Source organism: Cucurbita pepo, chromosome 11 (assembly GCF_057944985.1).
Source record: "Cucurbita pepo subsp. pepo isolate OVF chromosome 11, ASM5794498v1, whole genome shotgun sequence".
Taxonomy (NCBI): domain Eukaryota; kingdom Viridiplantae; phylum Streptophyta; class Magnoliopsida; order Cucurbitales; family Cucurbitaceae; genus Cucurbita; species Cucurbita pepo.
In genome coordinates, this window is record NC_141808.1 from 1283787 (window position 1) to 1300827 (window position 17041).

The 17041-nt window shown below is 34.9% G+C and overlaps 2 protein-coding genes and 1 pseudogene across 2 annotated transcripts; all 3 read left to right on the forward strand.

Moving 5' to 3' along the window:
- The first annotated feature begins 665 nt into the window (after positions 1-665).
- On the forward strand, positions 666-5551 carry LOC111805214 (protein IQ-DOMAIN 32). The gene is made up of 6 exons (XM_023690158.2): positions 666-1086; positions 1549-1881; positions 1971-2195; positions 2404-2481; positions 2567-4211; positions 5122-5551. Exons 1-6 carry the CDS (start codon positions 1006-1008, stop codon positions 5139-5141), a joined length of 2382 nt encoding a protein of 793 aa, XP_023545926.2. The 5' UTR covers positions 666-1005; the 3' UTR covers positions 5142-5551.
- A 944-nt stretch (positions 5552-6495) lies between these two features.
- LOC111805395 (zinc finger CCCH domain-containing protein 6) lies at positions 6496-10617 on the forward strand. Its single transcript, XM_023690470.2, has 4 exons — positions 6496-6908; positions 8799-9008; positions 9142-9266; positions 9362-10617. The coding sequence occupies exons 1-4, from the start codon at positions 6849-6851 to the stop codon at positions 10284-10286; spliced, it is 1320 nt and encodes a 439-aa protein (XP_023546238.2). The 5' UTR covers positions 6496-6848; the 3' UTR covers positions 10287-10617.
- A 4370-nt stretch (positions 10618-14987) lies between these two features.
- On the forward strand, positions 14988-15620 carry LOC111806028 (protein SMALL AUXIN UP-REGULATED RNA 51 pseudogene; annotated as a pseudogene).
- Positions 15621-17041: the final 1421 nt, after the last annotated feature.

Sequence of the window (17041 nt, forward strand, 5' to 3'; positions counted from 1 at the left end):
ATACTCTTGTAAAGAACGCTTTGTTTCTCTCTTCAACCAATGTGTGATCTCACAATCCATATACCTTCGAGAGTCCAATGTCCTCATTGACACGTTACCCGACGTCTAACTTTGATATCATTTGTAACATCTCAAGCCCACTGTTAGAATATTGTCCGCTTTCACTCGTTATGTATGATTGTCAGCCTAAATATTTTGAAACGGGTTTAACATAGAGAGATTTTCATATTCTTATGAAGAATGTTTCATTGTCTCACGTATAATTTTTAAAATTTTAAAATAAGCTTATAAATATTATTAATCGTGGTTTATTTATTTTTTTATGAACGTTATATAATTTTTACCGTAAGATTATGGTAAAAAAGTGCAAAAAAAACATTTGAATTTAATGAAATTTAAAAATTTCAATAAAAATGCATACACAATGCCGTTGGACTAAAGCTAAAAGTAGGAATACCAAATGACCAATGAAAATAAATGAAATTTATTTTAAAATTGAGCAACTAAAATAAACCAAACAAAAATAATATTTATTTATTTATCATCTTATTTGGGGAAAGGGGGAATTTCTCGCGATTTTCTCGACGTATATCTCGGGATATTGCTTTTCTTTTTATTTATTTATTTATTATTTATTATTTTAAAGCCACAATTTCTTTTTTCTTTCCCCCAAACGGTTTGAAAAGTTAAACAGCATCTGTTTGAGATGAGAGAATGCGAAGCGGAGAGATCTGACAGCTTCATCTCGTCTTCTCTGAATTTCTTCTGATCGTTGAGGTCGACGGAGCAGTTTCCATGGCGGAATTCAACTGAAGAACCGAGCTAGATTTAAGGAATGCTTTAAGATCCGTGTTTCTTGTTACAGCATCTCTACTTTTCTCTTTTCTTCTCTCTCTCTCTCGTTACAATTTCCAAGACCGCACCATTATAGGCTGTTTTGTCCTCTGCACAGAGAGAGTGAGTGAGAGAGAGAGAGAGAGAGAGAGAGATTCGGATAAGCTTAACATGGGGAGGCCTCGCTCATGCTTTCAAATAATCACATGTGGTAGCGATTCAAAGGACAAAGATGAGATCGATGTACTTGAGGTAAGTATTTGTTTCGGTTTGATTTCATCGACTTTCCCCCTTTTCCTATTCGATGCATGAGTGTTGTTTCGTTTGAGCTTGATTTGCATCTCTTGCCGACTTGATTTTCTGGTTGTGAAGAACATTGAATTGTTTCAGTTTTGGCAATGCAATCGATTAGCTAGAAGATTGAATGGCATTGAATGGATCGGTTCTGGTTGTGTTTAATTTTCGACATGAGAATGAGTTGAAGATATGCTTGTGCGTTGTTAATTCTTTGTAAAATGAGTTTTCTGATCTGGTTGAGATTGCTTTGGAAAATAAGAATATGACTCTGGATTCTACTGTTTAAAGAATTCTGGTGAATTTATTGGTATTGTTGCACTTGCATCTAGGAATCAATTTACTGCATCTATGTACTTCCATTTCGACGTGTATCTTCTGTCTGTTACAGTAGTTTGTTGTATTTAATTCTACTTACAGAGTAAGGATTCGAAAGACAAACGAGCCTGGAGTTTTCGTAAGAAATCTTCCCAGCATCGTGTGCTCAACAACACTGTAATCGCAGAAACTCCTGCTGCAGAGAAGGAGAATCTTGAAACTACTACCTTCGACTTCCAATCATCACCTAGCTCCACTGTTCCTGAGAAACCCACTGTAATTCACTTCACTAATGAGGAGACCCATGTGCCTAACGTTGAGAATCCTAAAGGATCTGATAAGGTGGATGATGCATCCGAAATTGAAAGTAAGGTTGATAGTGAGGTTGAGGAGGCTATTGTTGTTGTCATCCAGGCTGGTGTCAGGGGGCTCTTGGTACTCTCAATTTCAGAAGTTCTTTAGCCTGAGATTCTTATTGGTTGTTTAATGAAGTTCTAACATCTCCATCCATGACATGTTGGCAGGCACAGAGGGAGCTGCTTAAACTCAAGAATGTCATAAAGGTGCAAGCTGCTGTTCGTGGGTTCTTGGTAAGGAGACATGCTGTGGGAACACTCCGCTGTGCTCAAGCCATTGTCAAAATGCAAGCTATTGTACGTGCTCGTCGTGCTCGTCTCTCTCCTGGGGGATCAGCTCCAGATGAGCTGCATAAGAAGAATGAGAAGGAAAATCCTGGTTCAAAAATCACGGTAATTCTTCTGGTTTTCGAATCATGTCATCTTGAGAAACTGGACCCACCTTGGCAAGATTTGGATGTAATTTTGGTTGTTCATTGTTTTTATTTGGCGTTCTGTTTCTGCCATTTAACTTTTCACAAGATAGTATTTTGATTTACTTCATTATGCATTCCTAGATAATTTTTCTTGCCTTGTTTAAACAATATCGTTTATATTGCAGGTGAAGGGAGGGAAAACAAAATCCAATTTGAGATATATTTCAATTGAAAAGCTACTTAGCAATAATTTTGCCCGGCAGGTATTTTGATAATGTTAGATGTTTTGATTCCTTGTTTGGCCACTATGCGGTGTGCTAATCTTATCCGTCAATTTTGTACTTGAAGTTGTTGGAATCAACACCAAGGAACAACCCAATCAAAATCAAGTGTGATCCTTCCAAAAACGACTCTGCTTGGAAATGGTTGGAGCGCTGGATGGCTGTTTCATCATCGGATGTCTTGGAGCCGAAGGAAGAAGAACTAGTCCCTGATCAATTGGAAAAAGAAACCGAGGAGCTGAAGAAAGAAGAATCAGACACTGAGCTAACGAAAGGAGAAATCGAGGAGTCTCATGCTGAGGATCGAATTGACTCAAAAGCTTTGTCTGAAACAGAAGATTTGAACTCCAGCACCATTAAATCAGTTTCACCATCTGAAAGTGAAGATTTAATGACTTGTGACGCAGATAACTTACAATCTCAGACCAGCTGCTCTCAATCTTCATTAGTGAAAGATAATCTGGAGCAGCCTCTTCCAGAGACTGCTAGAACAGCTGAAGCTAAAGAGATATCAACTAAGGTTAGTTCTGTTCAAGATCAGAAAATACAGATGGATGATGTAGGTTTACAAACAGAGTCGAATCCTCTGAAAAGATTAGCCCCCGAACAACTGGAGAATGAGGGTAAGAAATTTGTGCTTGGATTAAGGAAGGTGAACAATCCATCATTTATCAATGCCCAGGAAAAATTTGAACAGCTGAGTTCACCATCATATTCAACTGGAACAATTAGATCAATGTATCAAGATGATGGAATTGAACCTCATTCTGAAACAGTATCATCCACAACAGACACTTTACCGAGGACGAAGGAGTCAAGTGCAGATGAAAATATTGTCCTTCCGGCATCTAGGATAGTTCAAGTTGGTGTCTCTGAATGTGGCACCGAGCTCTCTATTTCTTCCACCCTTGATTCACCTGATATATCCGAAGCAGGAGTGGCAGATCCACATGAAAATGATGTTTCAAAGAAAGGAGTCCAAGATCCTAGCAGTGATCTAATCACGGAAGTTGAAGTCCAGGGTTCTATTACCCCAATGCAAAAGGGTACCCAACTTCTTGTGGATCAACCAGAAGAAGTTAGTGAATCTAATGGCCATTCCATCACTTCAGTAGCTGTTGTAGACTCTGCACCAGAAGTTAGTGAATCAAAGCTAGAGAGAAGTTCATCAGATCAACAGAGAAAAAAGGAGGCTGATACGGGTCATGATCATCAAACATATAGATCATCTCCAGAAGCTTCTCCAAGAAGCCATTTAAATGTCCCAGAATCTCAAGGAACACCGTCTAGTCAGGTATCAATCAAGGCTAAACGGGATAAAACTGATAAGAGCCAAAAGCAAAAGTCTCCATCAGCAGGAAAGAAATCACCATCCAGTTTAAATTGCAATTCTGGCTCGAGGAGTAGTACAGATAATTCTTACAAAGATCAGAAGACTGGGAAGAGAAGAAACTCATTTGATTCAGCACGACCGGAAAATGTTGAAAAGGAATTAAAAGAGAGCATTAGTAGTAACTCTCTTCCTCACTTCATGCAAGCCACACAATCTGCTAGAGCCAAGGCCTCAATCAACTCCCCAAGATCAAGTCCGGATGTTCAAGATGGAGAATTATACATCAAGAAAAGGCATTCCTTACCTGCTGATGGCCGGCAAGGATCTCCACGCATTCAGCAGTCAACATCTCGAACCCAGCAGGGAGTGAAGGGAAATGGTACGCATTCCTCTCAATTTAACTTCTTCAAGTGATGGTACGCATACTTCTTAAAGTGGGGGTGAGGGGTGTGAGATCGTCAGGTTGAGAATTGTTGGGAGGGAGTCTTACATTGGCTCATTTAGAAAATGATCATGAGTTTATAAGTAAGGAATACATCTTCCTTGCTATGAGGCCTTTTGGGGAAGCCCAAAGCAAAGTCATGAAAGCTTATTCTCAAAGTGGACAATATCATACCATTGTCGATATCCGTGATTCCTACCATGGTATTAGAGGCATGCCCTAAATTTAGCCATGTCAATAGAATCCTCAAATATCGAACAAAGAATTGTGAACCTCGAAGGTGTAGTCAAAAGTGACTAAAGTGTACTTTGTTTGAGGACTCTAGAGAATGAGTCGAGCCTCAATTAAGGGGATGTTGTTCTAGGGCTCCATTGGCCTCAGTGGAGGCTCTATGTTGTAATTTGTTTGAGGGGAGGGAGTCTCACATTGGCTAATTTAGGGAATGATCATGGGTTTTTAAGTAAGGAATACATCTCCATTGGTATGAGGTCTTTTGAGGAAGCCCAAAGCAAAGTCATAAGAGCTTATGCTCAAAGTGGACAATATCATACCATTGTGGAGATTTGTGATTCCTAACACTTCATCGGTTGGGGAGGAGAATGAAACATTCTTTATAAGGGTGTGGAAACCTCTTCCTAGCATATGCATTTTAAAAACTTTGAGGGGAAGCCCGAAAGAGAAAGCTCAACGTGGACAATATATGCTAGCGGTGGGATTGAGCTGTTACAAGAAGTGTTAGTGATTTACAATGTCTCTTAAAATGTATTAATCTCTAAAGTTACCATCGTATATCATGATATGAATTCTTTCGAAACGTCACATCTTCTTTCCTGAATCCTACTTTCAGAGAAAATGTGGCGAAGGTAAGCAGGCAACCACATGGTGGTAACCAGCTTGAGGAGACAACTTGACCTGAATGCGTGCAGCAGCTAATTTCTGATCTACACTTTCATGAGCTTAGTTAATGAAGCCAGGAGGTGTGGATCTGCTCAGGAAAGATGTGTAAATTGCCATTTCTATCTACTAATTGTTTGTTTGTTTGTTATCTCTCCATTTCCCCCTGCCCCCTTCAAAAATTTTCCATCACCTGTTAGTAATTTACAAGTTTGTGGTCATTGTGTGCGTCATATTTACTAGATTTGTTACAAATGGTTTTGCTTGTGTTTGTGTTTGAGCTAGCTACAGTGTGATGAAGAGATTCAAAGGATATGTATTCTTTTTTCCCCAGCTTTTTTACCTTTATAAACAGAATATAATTGAGCCCTCTTTTATTTCTATTCCCTATGTACCTTTAATGTTCTTTAGAGATTCAGAAAGAAGTTGGGTCACAACACTATATGTTTATTTGTTAGATTGGAAACGAAGCATGCCTGGTAAAGGACAAACGCATTTTAAAATTTTTAAAGGAAAAGATCAAATAGAACAATATCTACCAGGGGTGAGGGTGGGTTCATGCACTTTCCTGAAATGGTGAATTATACGAGATCATGGGTTCTCACTTCTAAATGTTGAAATTATTTTGCTCGAAAATAACAATTAGTCTATTTACTTTCAATTTTCTATAAAAAAAAATAGTGTTAAATTTGTAATGATTTAGTTTTTATTGTAAAAATTAGTGTTAAACAATGTATTTGTGAGTGTATGCAAATCTCTCTCTAGTAAACGTGTTTTAAAATTGTGAGGCTGACAGCTATACGTAACGGGCTAAAGGGGACAATATCTACTAACAGTGGCCTTTAACTGTTACAAATGGAATCAGAGCCAGACACCAAGCGGTGTGCCAACGAGTATGTTGGCCCCCAAAGGGAGTGGATTGCGAGATCTCACATCGGTTACGGAAATAAAATTCCTTACTTTGGTGGATTTTTGCGATTACAAATGGTATCAGAGCCTACTCGCTGGCCTTCAAAGGGGTGGATTGTGAGATCCGACATCATTCCTTACAAATGTGACAAATGTGTGGAAATCTCTTCCTAATGTGTTTTAAAATTGAGGTTGACATAATTTCTTACGAAAGTAAATCAATAAATTAACGGGGGATTTCGAGTGTTTAAATAATAAAAATAATATTAAATTTTGATGAAAATTTTGAGGAGATGGATTAATTTGATCGGAATAAACGTGAACTAAAGTTGTTAAAAATTATGGATAAAAAAAATATTTTTTTAACCTAAAGTTAATGCGTCTTCCAAATCCAATGCATTGCATCTCAGGTAGAGTAAATTTTGGTAGAAGCCAAAATAAACACAAATGTACTTGAAATAAGGAAACGAAGCCAAAAGGAAATGATGAGGCGGTAGCCGGGAAGCCTGAACCAGAGGATCTAGGGTTTTCTTCGATCTCTCTGTCTTGTTTATGTTACATGCAAATCTAGATCAGCCTTCTGCAATTCCACCTTGCACAATTTGTTGACACGTTTCGATTTAGGAATGATAACAGAATCTTCTTTAAAAGTTTGAAAAACGGAGCCCGGATTCGACGAGATAGCAGTCGGGCTTTCATTCTCATCGGGATCAAATTCCGACTCTTAACCGTGAAACATTTGAAGAGATAGCAGTTTGAGTACCTTTAAATATGCGAGGATTGCACAAAGGAAAAAGGGTTTCATGGGCGTCAGATCTTAATCTCCGTCAGGTAATAACTACGTTTCCTCTGATTTAATTTGACGTATTTAGGGCTTAATTTCATTAAACGGAGAACAATTTTGGGAACTAGTCATCTGCCGCCTCGATTTTGGGATTTTTTCCCCCTCCTCATCGTTCTAATTAGTGTAGTTTTAGTCTAAATTTCATTTCTACCTAGAAACATTTGTGTTTTAAACCTTTGCTTCATTATCATGCTTTACTTACTGCTTATCTCCGTGAAGAACACAATTTGAGTCTCATGGCTCAATTCTGGTTTAGCCACTAATTTCAAGTATCCTGGGAATAGTGAAGTAAATGGAAAATTTTCTGTATCACAATTTTTTGTGTCTAAATTCAAATCAATCGCATAATGAAAATGAATGGATTGATAACATAGACCCAATTGTTTACAAGTTTTATTTCACGAAGGCATATGCCCACAAGATCACTTCGAGGCAGGGTATAGCATTTAAGTTCACCAGAGGTCTTGCCTCCGTTTGAACAAACCGTCTTTGCACCTCATACAATAGCTTGAAGATTCATATCAATCTGCTTGAAGAAATAAATCTCTACATTTTGTAACTGTGATGGTGATGTTGAGAATACCCATTAGAATCTTTAATTAAGAAAGTAACAATTTATGGAGTTAAGAATCTTTTTAGGTGAAATACACTTTTGACTTTTATTTGGTCCTAATCCTAAGTTTAAAATAGTGACATTTTAGTTCCTAACTTCTAGGATAGAGTTTTAAAAGGTTCTCGACTTTTAGTTGATTAACGGAAAAAACGATTTTAACTAAATTATTCCAATGTTTTTTTAGTTTAGGTGACATATCTATCTGTTCCTTCTCCCTCTGCCTACCATTCTTAGATACTAAGGGGATATTAGTTATTAGCCAGAGAATTTTCCAGTAGGATGTGGTTCTACCTGGACGAAGTGGGAGAGGAGTAAGGAAGGCAATGGTTTGAGTTCTTGGGGCTTGAGTTTACTTGGAGGAGGGTTCCAAGTTCCTCCAACTGTTTAGGTGTCTATTTGTATTTTCTAGTTCATTATCACTTTATTTCTCTAATATCTCAGTTCTTGTATTTATATCTATAATCAAATGTTGTGATACTGTTAAATTCCCAAAATTCTATAAGAACGATAAAATATTACGTTCATTTAGTACTTCCTTTTGCTTCACACTGAAATATTTTAAGTTTGTTTATATATAAAAAATAATGTAACCCTAACATATCATAGGATTATAGTGCAATGTTGTTTTAAGTTATATGTATATATATTTAGCTTAGAAATACACACATTATGATAACATCGTGTAGATTTTATATAAATTGTTGATATTAGAAACTAAAAGTTTTGTGACTATTATTTTTTTTTATACGCTTACAAGTAGTAAGCGAGTATGTTCATCCAAACATATGTTTTATAACATATTTTTTGAAGAGTAGCTTGTACCTCTATGATTCGAACCTCATATTTCTAGGAGTTTTTGTAATTATCATAGTGCAATGTTGTTTTAAGTTATATGTATGTATATTTAGCTTAGAAATACACACATTATGATAACATCGTGTAGATTTTATATAAATTGTTGATATTAGAAACTAAAAGTTTTATGATTATTTATATTTTTTTATATGCTTACAAGTAGTAAGCGAATATGTTCGTCCAAACATATGTTTTATAACATATTTTTTGAAGAGTAGCTTGTACCTCTATGACTCGAACCTCACGCTTCTAGGAGTTTTTGTAATTATCAATCTGTCCTTGTAATTTCGGATGAATTTTTTTTTTCTCTCTCATTTTTGGTAGTAGGTAGTTTAGGTTCTAATTTGGCTCCTTTTGTTTGAATGTCTTTTATATGCTAACAGGAAACAAATGCATCATTCGTTTGCAGGTTAGGCTGTTCTTGTCTGAGGATTGTCCTTCCCAAGTGGGATTGGGTGCCCAAGATCACCTTCAAGCAAAGGCATCGTGGCTCTTGCATTCTACTGGGTCAGGTTCTGATGACACTTTGCCTCCTGGATTTGAAGTAGCTCATTCAGAGAATCAGTCGCAGATTAAGCTCTCACAGATTCCTGTTAATCAATGGAGATGTCCGCCTAAGGTAAGTAGTGATTTCATTTTCAATTTATGTTGAACAACTAGAACTATAGCTCTGCAAGTTTAACATGAAATTCATGCTTTTTGTCCCATGGCAGTTTTTTTTCTTCTTTTCCTTTTAATGTTTATTCCCGTAGTTTGTGCTGAATTTGACGTGGCAAGTGGTTGTTGGTGAAGAAAGCCAAGAGGTAGTTGTTGAAAATCAGAGAGAGATGAGAGTACTTGAAGCGGTTTATCCTCGGCCATCTGCAATTCCTCCTAAGTTGATTACTTCCTTTGCACCTTATAGTTCTGTTTTGGCATTGGTTTGTTTGTTATTCTTTATACTGAAAATCCGTTTGGTTTGCATCCCTACAGCCCATCCGTAGTAGCTGATTCAGAACGTGCCAATGTAGATGACAGTCGAACACCTCTGATTCCCATTACTCCTGTTGAAGATGAAGATGCAACAACCGAAACCTCGTCTGATTACGCAAGCCCCGCCTCTGTCCTTAATACGAGTGCACAGCCCTCCCCATTTACTCCTGCTGGTAGATCCACATCTCAACATGTTTTACTAAATGCGATGTCTTCTACTTCTAGTGTGAGTTCTATGGCTGGAATGGATCTTGGCAACAAACATGATGTTCTAGCTGCTGCATCCGCGGCACTCGGTGCACTTGTGAAGAGCAATGAGATAGGTAACTCGATCGACCGCGAATTACTTGTTAATATTCTCAACAATCCAAAAATGATCGAACAGCTGGTTGTGGATTCTGGTGTTGTCACAAGCACTCAAAAGCCAATATCATCTCCTGACCCACAGCTTGTACATATGCCTATGTCCGAAACCAATGCCACCATTACGCCTCCTTTTTTCTCTCAACCAAATGGAGGGAGTGTAGCACCTGTCCCCAACGCACACCCTTCCTCAAGGAGTGTACCAGTTTCTTCTTCCCTGCCCTCCAATGGAGCCCCAATGAAGGACTTGAATTACTATAAAAGTTTGATTCAGCAACATGGAGGGGAGAGACAGGACGATCCCCCTCGGCAGCAGCAATTCCCGAACCGTCACAACCAACTCTTGGGTACAAACCAAGAGTTCTTACAGAACCAGCCATCAAGAGAAGCAAAGTTCAAGATAATGAAACCCTGCATATATTTTAACAGCCCGAGAGGATGTCGACATGGAGCTAATTGTGCGTATCAGCACGACCCCGTGTTCCAGCAGAGAAGTAGTAGCGTGCCAGAAATGCCTACTAGTGCCAAAAGAACAAAGGTCGATAGAGAAATCAGCAGTTAAAAAGTAGAGTACCCTTACGAATCTCGGTCAATGCGTCCTTTCCTAGTTGTGAATGCTATATGCCCAAGATTTCATCTCTTTAGTTGGAAAGTTACTTAATTGTTATGTTTCTATCTGTGTCTGCACGAGATAACATGGTGATGAGGCCAGGGATTCTCTTTGCCACAATTGATTTAGTAATTTTAGCATGAAAACAGACTGTCCGTTTGATGATGAATTTGTTGAGATGATAGGCTTTTTGAAGTTTATAGTTAGAAGGATTGTTAGATGATGTTACATTGCTCGAAAGGGCAACTATCATATACTCAATATCACTCTCGTTTTGTTGTAATCTTGATCTCTCGTTTTGTTGTAATCTTGATTTATTTATGCACGACTCATTTCTCACGTAACAGGTACGTTCTATCCATCGATCTCATATTCCCATTTTAATGTTTTCTTAATTTTAAGCTTAAAACTCGTTATTTTTATTTAACCCTCAAATTTTATTTTTCGAGTCAAAAGTACGAACATGTAAACAATCGTTTAACTTTAGGTTCGGTGGCCATAGCAGCAGATGAGGTACTACATCCTCCTGACCCTTGCAACCATGTGGTCCTGTATCACGAGCCCCCCCTCCTGCATCGTGGTTCGATGTAAGAGCTTCGATTAGCAGAAGAAGTAGTTAAGCTGGGTCCAGTGTTGTGCCCCAGAGTGGGTGCAAAGAGCAGGCCTAACTTGTCCAAAACGACATGTCGCCTTACCTTAATGCTCACATTGGGTCGTCGTGTCGTACCATTGGCTAAGGTACGTCCGTAAAGTCCTTCGAAATGGGTTGGGGGCCCTTTATTTACTTTCCTTTAAGTCCCATTTAATTTAATTTACTACTCCATTATTTTTCTTTTGGAGAAAATAAGGTTGAGACATCCAACGGTAAAATATTATTTCAAACATATCCTAAAATTAACTTATTATATAAAATAAAAAATTTAAAATAGCGAGAAATTATACAAACTGACGGCGAAGGAAATAGTACGTGCATGGGGATGGGAATAGCCTTGCTGGCAAAAGTCCACACTTCCAACTCGGATCCGACCTGTCGTTCAGCAATAAAATTTATATTTAATTATATAAGAAAGTCACCGCCCTTTGTATGAAGGGTGGGGGCATATATGACTTTCTGCCCTTCCCGCGTCTGGTTAACAATTCATCTCCTTCACAGGACATGCCTTTCTTTTTTACCCCTGTGACCAAATTGTCCTTCTTCCATTTCAATTATTCTATTTTCTTTTTTCTTTTTAATGGAGATTTTAAAAATTAATGTAGAAGCACATGCTACAGTAATTTCTGCAGGAAGCATATGCAGCGTGGAAGAGTATAGATATTCACACTGCCCTCGTTACCTCATGTCGTTTACCCCACACTTTGTAGAGGTGGGGTGTTCGTGGATCGAGTAGAGACACTTTCTAGACCAAATCTCATTGTTCGAGTTGTAAATTTTTCAGTTCAAATAATTTTTATTAAATAATGAATCCAACCTAACTTAACCCATCTATAAATTTCTTGGATTGAGTTGGTTCGAGTTGTTTTTTTTAATTAAGATTTATAATGGGAGAATTGGAGAATAAACAATGAAAAGAAATTGATTATAAAATTATATATATATATATATAATAAAAAATGTAATTTTTAAAATTAACAATTGTGTAGCTTCTATTCTTAATTGTGTAGCTTTAAAAAATTGAGTTTATGTATTGATATTATTATTATTATTATTTCTAATGGACCAATGTGTTTCAAATCATTATAATTATTATTGTTGAAAATTATGAGCTTGTTTATTATATTCAATATGAAATACAATTTAGTCAAATAAGCTTTTGAGGAAAAAAAGGAAAAGAATTAGTCAAATAAGAATGTGACACGTAGACAAATCCGAACGTACTTAGGTTTGAATGTGACTACGTGGTCAAATGCTGACAAGGCATTCATACTAAATATTAGCAACTTTAAAATATTATATTTAAAAATTGAAAAATAGAATTCTATATGTTATTTATTATTATTATTATTATTATTATTTTAAATTTTGCTCAAATACCAAAATTTAAAGATTATTTACATTTCAAGGTAATTTTATTAAAATCTGTTCCAGTTGGATAAGAAGTTAATTTAGAATTTCTAAAATGTCCACATCCGACTGAAGGGAGCAATCACCAAACTTGATCGATCACGTAGTAAGTAAAAATGATCTTTCTCGATGGAACGAAATCTCTAAAGTAAGCTTCAGACTTGTTCGTCCATGTATCAAATATATTAAAAAAAATTTAATTTTGATATTAAAAATTTATAATTAAAAATTAAAAATTGAGTTTAAATTTTTTTTAAATTTGGTGAAATTTATTATAAACTTAAAAATTCAAATATTCATTACAATTTTCAAAATTTAAATTTGATTAATATAATTAACACTTTTATGTAGGGAAGAGAGAGAAAGAGAACACGTTTACTTGTTTTTAATAAAATATAGAAAGTCAAATTATCCATGAGAGTGAGCACCGGTGGGACCATACTGCCGGCACGTGCTTCTTGGAACCTTCAATTTTCACTTTGTTTTTTCTTTTAATTCTAATTATTTATATTTCATGCCAGCTGGATATCAAAAACAAAAAAATTAAAATTTGAAATAATCATTAAAAAAAAACCTACTCCTTTATTATTATAACCTAAGATTATGCATTTTCATGTCAATGTCACACTATTAACAAATTTTCTTATATATCTATATTTATTACGACTATATTAATAATATGCGACATTATAAATATAATAAAAATTATATTTGTGTTCATATTGACGTAGATTGAAATGAATTTATTTGGATAAGTCTCATCCATCTACATGTTCATACGGTTATGAAACGACTATTATGAATGACATTATGTGTCAGCAATTAATACGTCTACTCGATAGAAACATTCCAATATCCCACTAAGTCAGCTCAATTCAACTTACGTATGATGACATTTACGTACCAAATCGACTCCTTTGATTCCAAATAAAACGCTCGACTTGGTTTTAGTTTATTTCAACTCAATATAATCTCGTACCCTAAACCCTAAAAAAACTACACAAAAACCATCTTTTGGCTCAATAATCTACTTTCGTTGCTCTTTTTACCATCGAGCATTTGACTTTAGCTTCAAAGTCAACATGAATGTAAACTTTTGTTCGGGTAGATAATTACTCAACGAAGGAAATTATTAGCAATTTTTTTAATTAAAAACAAAAACAGATCAATATTATGTTCATATTATCAGTTTGATGATATTAATGATATCAAAGAACATAGTCTATATACATTTATAAGTTAAATACGATCACACTTGTAACATAAAGTGGAAACAACTTCCAAAAGATTTAAAGAAAGGGTTGACTTCAAAAAAACATAAGCATTTGTCAACATCGTTTACATCAAAAGAATTAACATTTCCTATAATTTTCGAATTTACATTAATTAATTTGAATATTTGATTCATGAACGTAAAAAACACCCCCGAAGCATAGATAATGGAAGGATTCATTAAAGACATCGTTGAGGATAATGTTTCGTTTGTAGCCATGAGAAAGGAACAGTCATTTTCGTGTGTCTTTTATTTATATATATATATATATATATATATATATATTTTGCAAAACCCTAAAATAGTGAATTATATTAAAAAATATCATATTTTCACGAAATATTAGGATTATTTTTTTTTTCCTTTATATATATATAATTAAATATAATGAATGAATTTACATTTTAAAATTTCCATTAATGTCAGTATCCATTAACCAAAGCTTATTCAAAATCTCTATTATTATTTCTAGTTACAACATCCTCTCTATTTTTTTTAATGAAAAATAAAATAAAAACAAAATAGACCTATAAACTAATAATTAAATAAGAATAATAATTAATTCTCATAAAAAAAAAAAAAAGTTGGGACCCAAATAATTAAAGATTTTTTTTTTTTTTGGGAGTTATTTCACATTGGTCCTTTACTTTTATCTAATTTTTGTTTTTGAGCCTATTAATGTTTTGAATTTTGCATTTCAACCTCAAAATTTTATCGAATTTACAATTAGTCCTTATATGGATATGAGACACATGACACATGTATATCGATAAATATAATTACATCACATATTTTTTCAATAAATTAGGCCTAACATTTATTTTGTAGGGACCAAACGTAGAATTTAGTAAGGTTTTGGAGTATTTTATAAATTAAAATAAAAATATAAGATTGAAATTGAAACATTTTAGACGCATAATTATTCATTTATTAAAATAAAAAATATTGAAATAATAACAAATTTTCTTTAAAAAAAATCTAAATTTTAGATAACATATACTCATCCAATCATATATTATAATCACAAACCATTTTAATAATAAGTATGGAATAATTTATATAAAATTTTTACAAAATTGGAATCTATATGATTAAAATAATGAATATACGGTTGTAACATTAATAATAAAATAATAAAAGAATGAAAAGGAATACGTGTTGGAAGCCATGATAATATAAAATAAATAAATAATTTTTTTTTTAAAGGAAAAAGGTGGGTCCCACCATCGTACACATATGGCCTGTCCTTTGCTTCCTCCTCCACAACCCCACATGATTTTGTTACCTCCGAGTCTTCTCCCCCATAAATATCGAACCCCATTTCCCCAAACCCTTCACTCATTCCATTTCATTTATCCATGGCGGTGGTGAAGCAAATTATGAAGCGTTGCTCAGGTTTGAGGAGCAGTAAGAACAAGAACAATCAGCTGCAATGCGGCGGCGTTGGCGGCGGCGGTGCGGGGGAGATTCCGGTGGATGTGCCGAAGGGGCATTTTGTGGTGTATGTGAGTGAGAATAGGAGCCGCTACATCGTGCCGCTCACGGTCTTGACGTCGCCTGAGTTTCAAATTCTTCTCCAATTGGCTGAGGAGGAGTTCGGGTTTAGTCACCATATGGGTCTTACTATCCCTTGCGAGGAACAGGTCTTTCAGTCCCTTACTTCCATGCTCCGATAAACCCGAGCTGAATCGAACTAAATTGAATCGAATCTAACAGTCATCGAGGTATTTAGCGTTATGGATACCCAAATCTCTCTCTCTCTCTCTCTCTCTCGAGTAGCTGTTTTCGGTTACTAATATACACCAAAACTGTACTCGAGAAATTATTCAAAGAGATCGGAAGAATGTAGCTGACGATTTTAATTCCGAGAGATTTTTAGCTAGAATTCTCTCAAACATACCGTACAAAATTTGTCCTTTTTTTTTTTCTTGTTTCATAAATTATAATGAAGTTTTTTTGTTCTCTTAGTTTATATCAATTTCTAATTTGGAAATTGATTTGGTCTTGGTGGGTCGTTTTTTCGGAAAGGACCAAAAAGATTAGCTTTGTTTGGCAATAATATTATACTAAAATAATAAAATTTGAGCCTAATGGGACAGTTCACGTAATCATTTCTTTTTTATATCAGATATCTTGTTAAATATTTTTATTCGAACATCAAATATATATATTTATATATAATTAGAGTTGGAATATGGGATTAAATAAATAATAAGAACAAAAAATGCAAAGAAGATTATGATTAATGCATATAATTAAGGGGAAATAATTGGATTAGGTTTAAGTGAAGTGAAGAAGGAGAAGCTAGAATATAATAAAAATAAAAATTTTAAAAATATTTATTTAAAACATCCGTACGATCTACACAGAGTGGCTCACGCGCTTCACCAGTTGTCTATGTCCTCTCTCTCTCTCTCTCTTCATTTAGATTGGAGACAATAAAGCTGACAATGATAATACTTAGATTAATATATTTCTCTAACAAAAATAGTTTATTTTTTGAGCTAGTAAAAAACATAAATTAACTTTTAATTTTAGTATGTATAAATATTTTAAAATACGTGATTTTTAAACATATATTTCTATTTAAAATTATTTTTAAAACGCAAAAAATTAATATATAAATTAAAAATAGATCGTAGTGATATATGATTTTATAGGGGTAATGTACAAATATAGCTAGTTTGGCTGTATTATTTTTTTTTGTCACAAACGTGCATTGAACGAAATTTGAAAAAGTGTTCGATAGAAAGTACTTTAAGAAAGTGACTAAATATTTATTTTATTTAAATATCTCACGTCGTAAAAAGAGCTCAAATTTATTATTAGTCGATCTAAAAGATTGAAATATGACGTGAATTGAATTAAATAGGATACAAATTTGGTGTGCCCAAAATTAAAAGGTGGTTCCAATGTCAAATTAAGGTGTAATTAATCACTTGAAATTAATTAATTGTGTCTTGCGTGTGGGGCTGCCCAAACATCCCCTTCTTCTTAAATTAAACTGACCCATGTTCTTTAGGGCACTATATGAACCCTACCCTATCCCTAATCTTAGCTCTCTTTTTTTATTAGAAAGATTTCCACTTCTTAACGAGGGATGTTTTGTTTCTCTCTCTAATGAACGTGAGATATCACAATTTACCTTCTTTGGGGGCCAGCGTTCTCATTGGCAAACCGTTCGGTGTCTGACTCTGATACCATTTATAGCAACTCAAGCTCACGTACAGATAAGTTTTTCCTTATGGGCTTTCTCTCAAGCTTTTGATATCGGTAAGAAGTTTTCACATCCTTATAAAAAATGTTTTGTTCCTCTCTCTCCAACAAATGTAGAATCTCGTTATCATCGACGGTTGACGGTCGGTGCCGATT

What these genes read in the sequence shown, in the direction of transcription:
- LOC111805214 (XM_023690158.2), top strand. Translation starts at nt 1,006, where the DNA reads ATGGGGAGGCCTCGCTCATGCTTTCAAATAATCACATGTGGTAGCGAT. An exon ending in ATGAGATCGATGTACTTGAG is followed by an intron (nt 1,087 to 1,548) that starts GTAAGTATTTGT and finishes TTCTACTTACAG; the next exon opens with AGTAAGGATTCGAAAGACAA. An exon ending in CTGGTGTCAGGGGGCTCTTG is followed by an intron (nt 1,882 to 1,970) that starts GTACTCTCAATT and finishes ACATGTTGGCAG; the next exon opens with GCACAGAGGGAGCTGCTTAA.
- LOC111805395 (XM_023690470.2), top strand. Translation starts at nt 6,849, where the DNA reads ATGCGAGGATTGCACAAAGGAAAAAGGGTTTCATGGGCGTCAGATCTT. An exon ending in CAGATCTTAATCTCCGTCAG is followed by an intron (nt 6,909 to 8,798) that starts GTAATAACTACG and finishes ATTCGTTTGCAG; the next exon opens with GTTAGGCTGTTCTTGTCTGA. An exon ending in CCATCTGCAATTCCTCCTAA is followed by an intron (nt 9,267 to 9,361) that starts GTTGATTACTTC and finishes GCATCCCTACAG; the next exon opens with CCCATCCGTAGTAGCTGATT.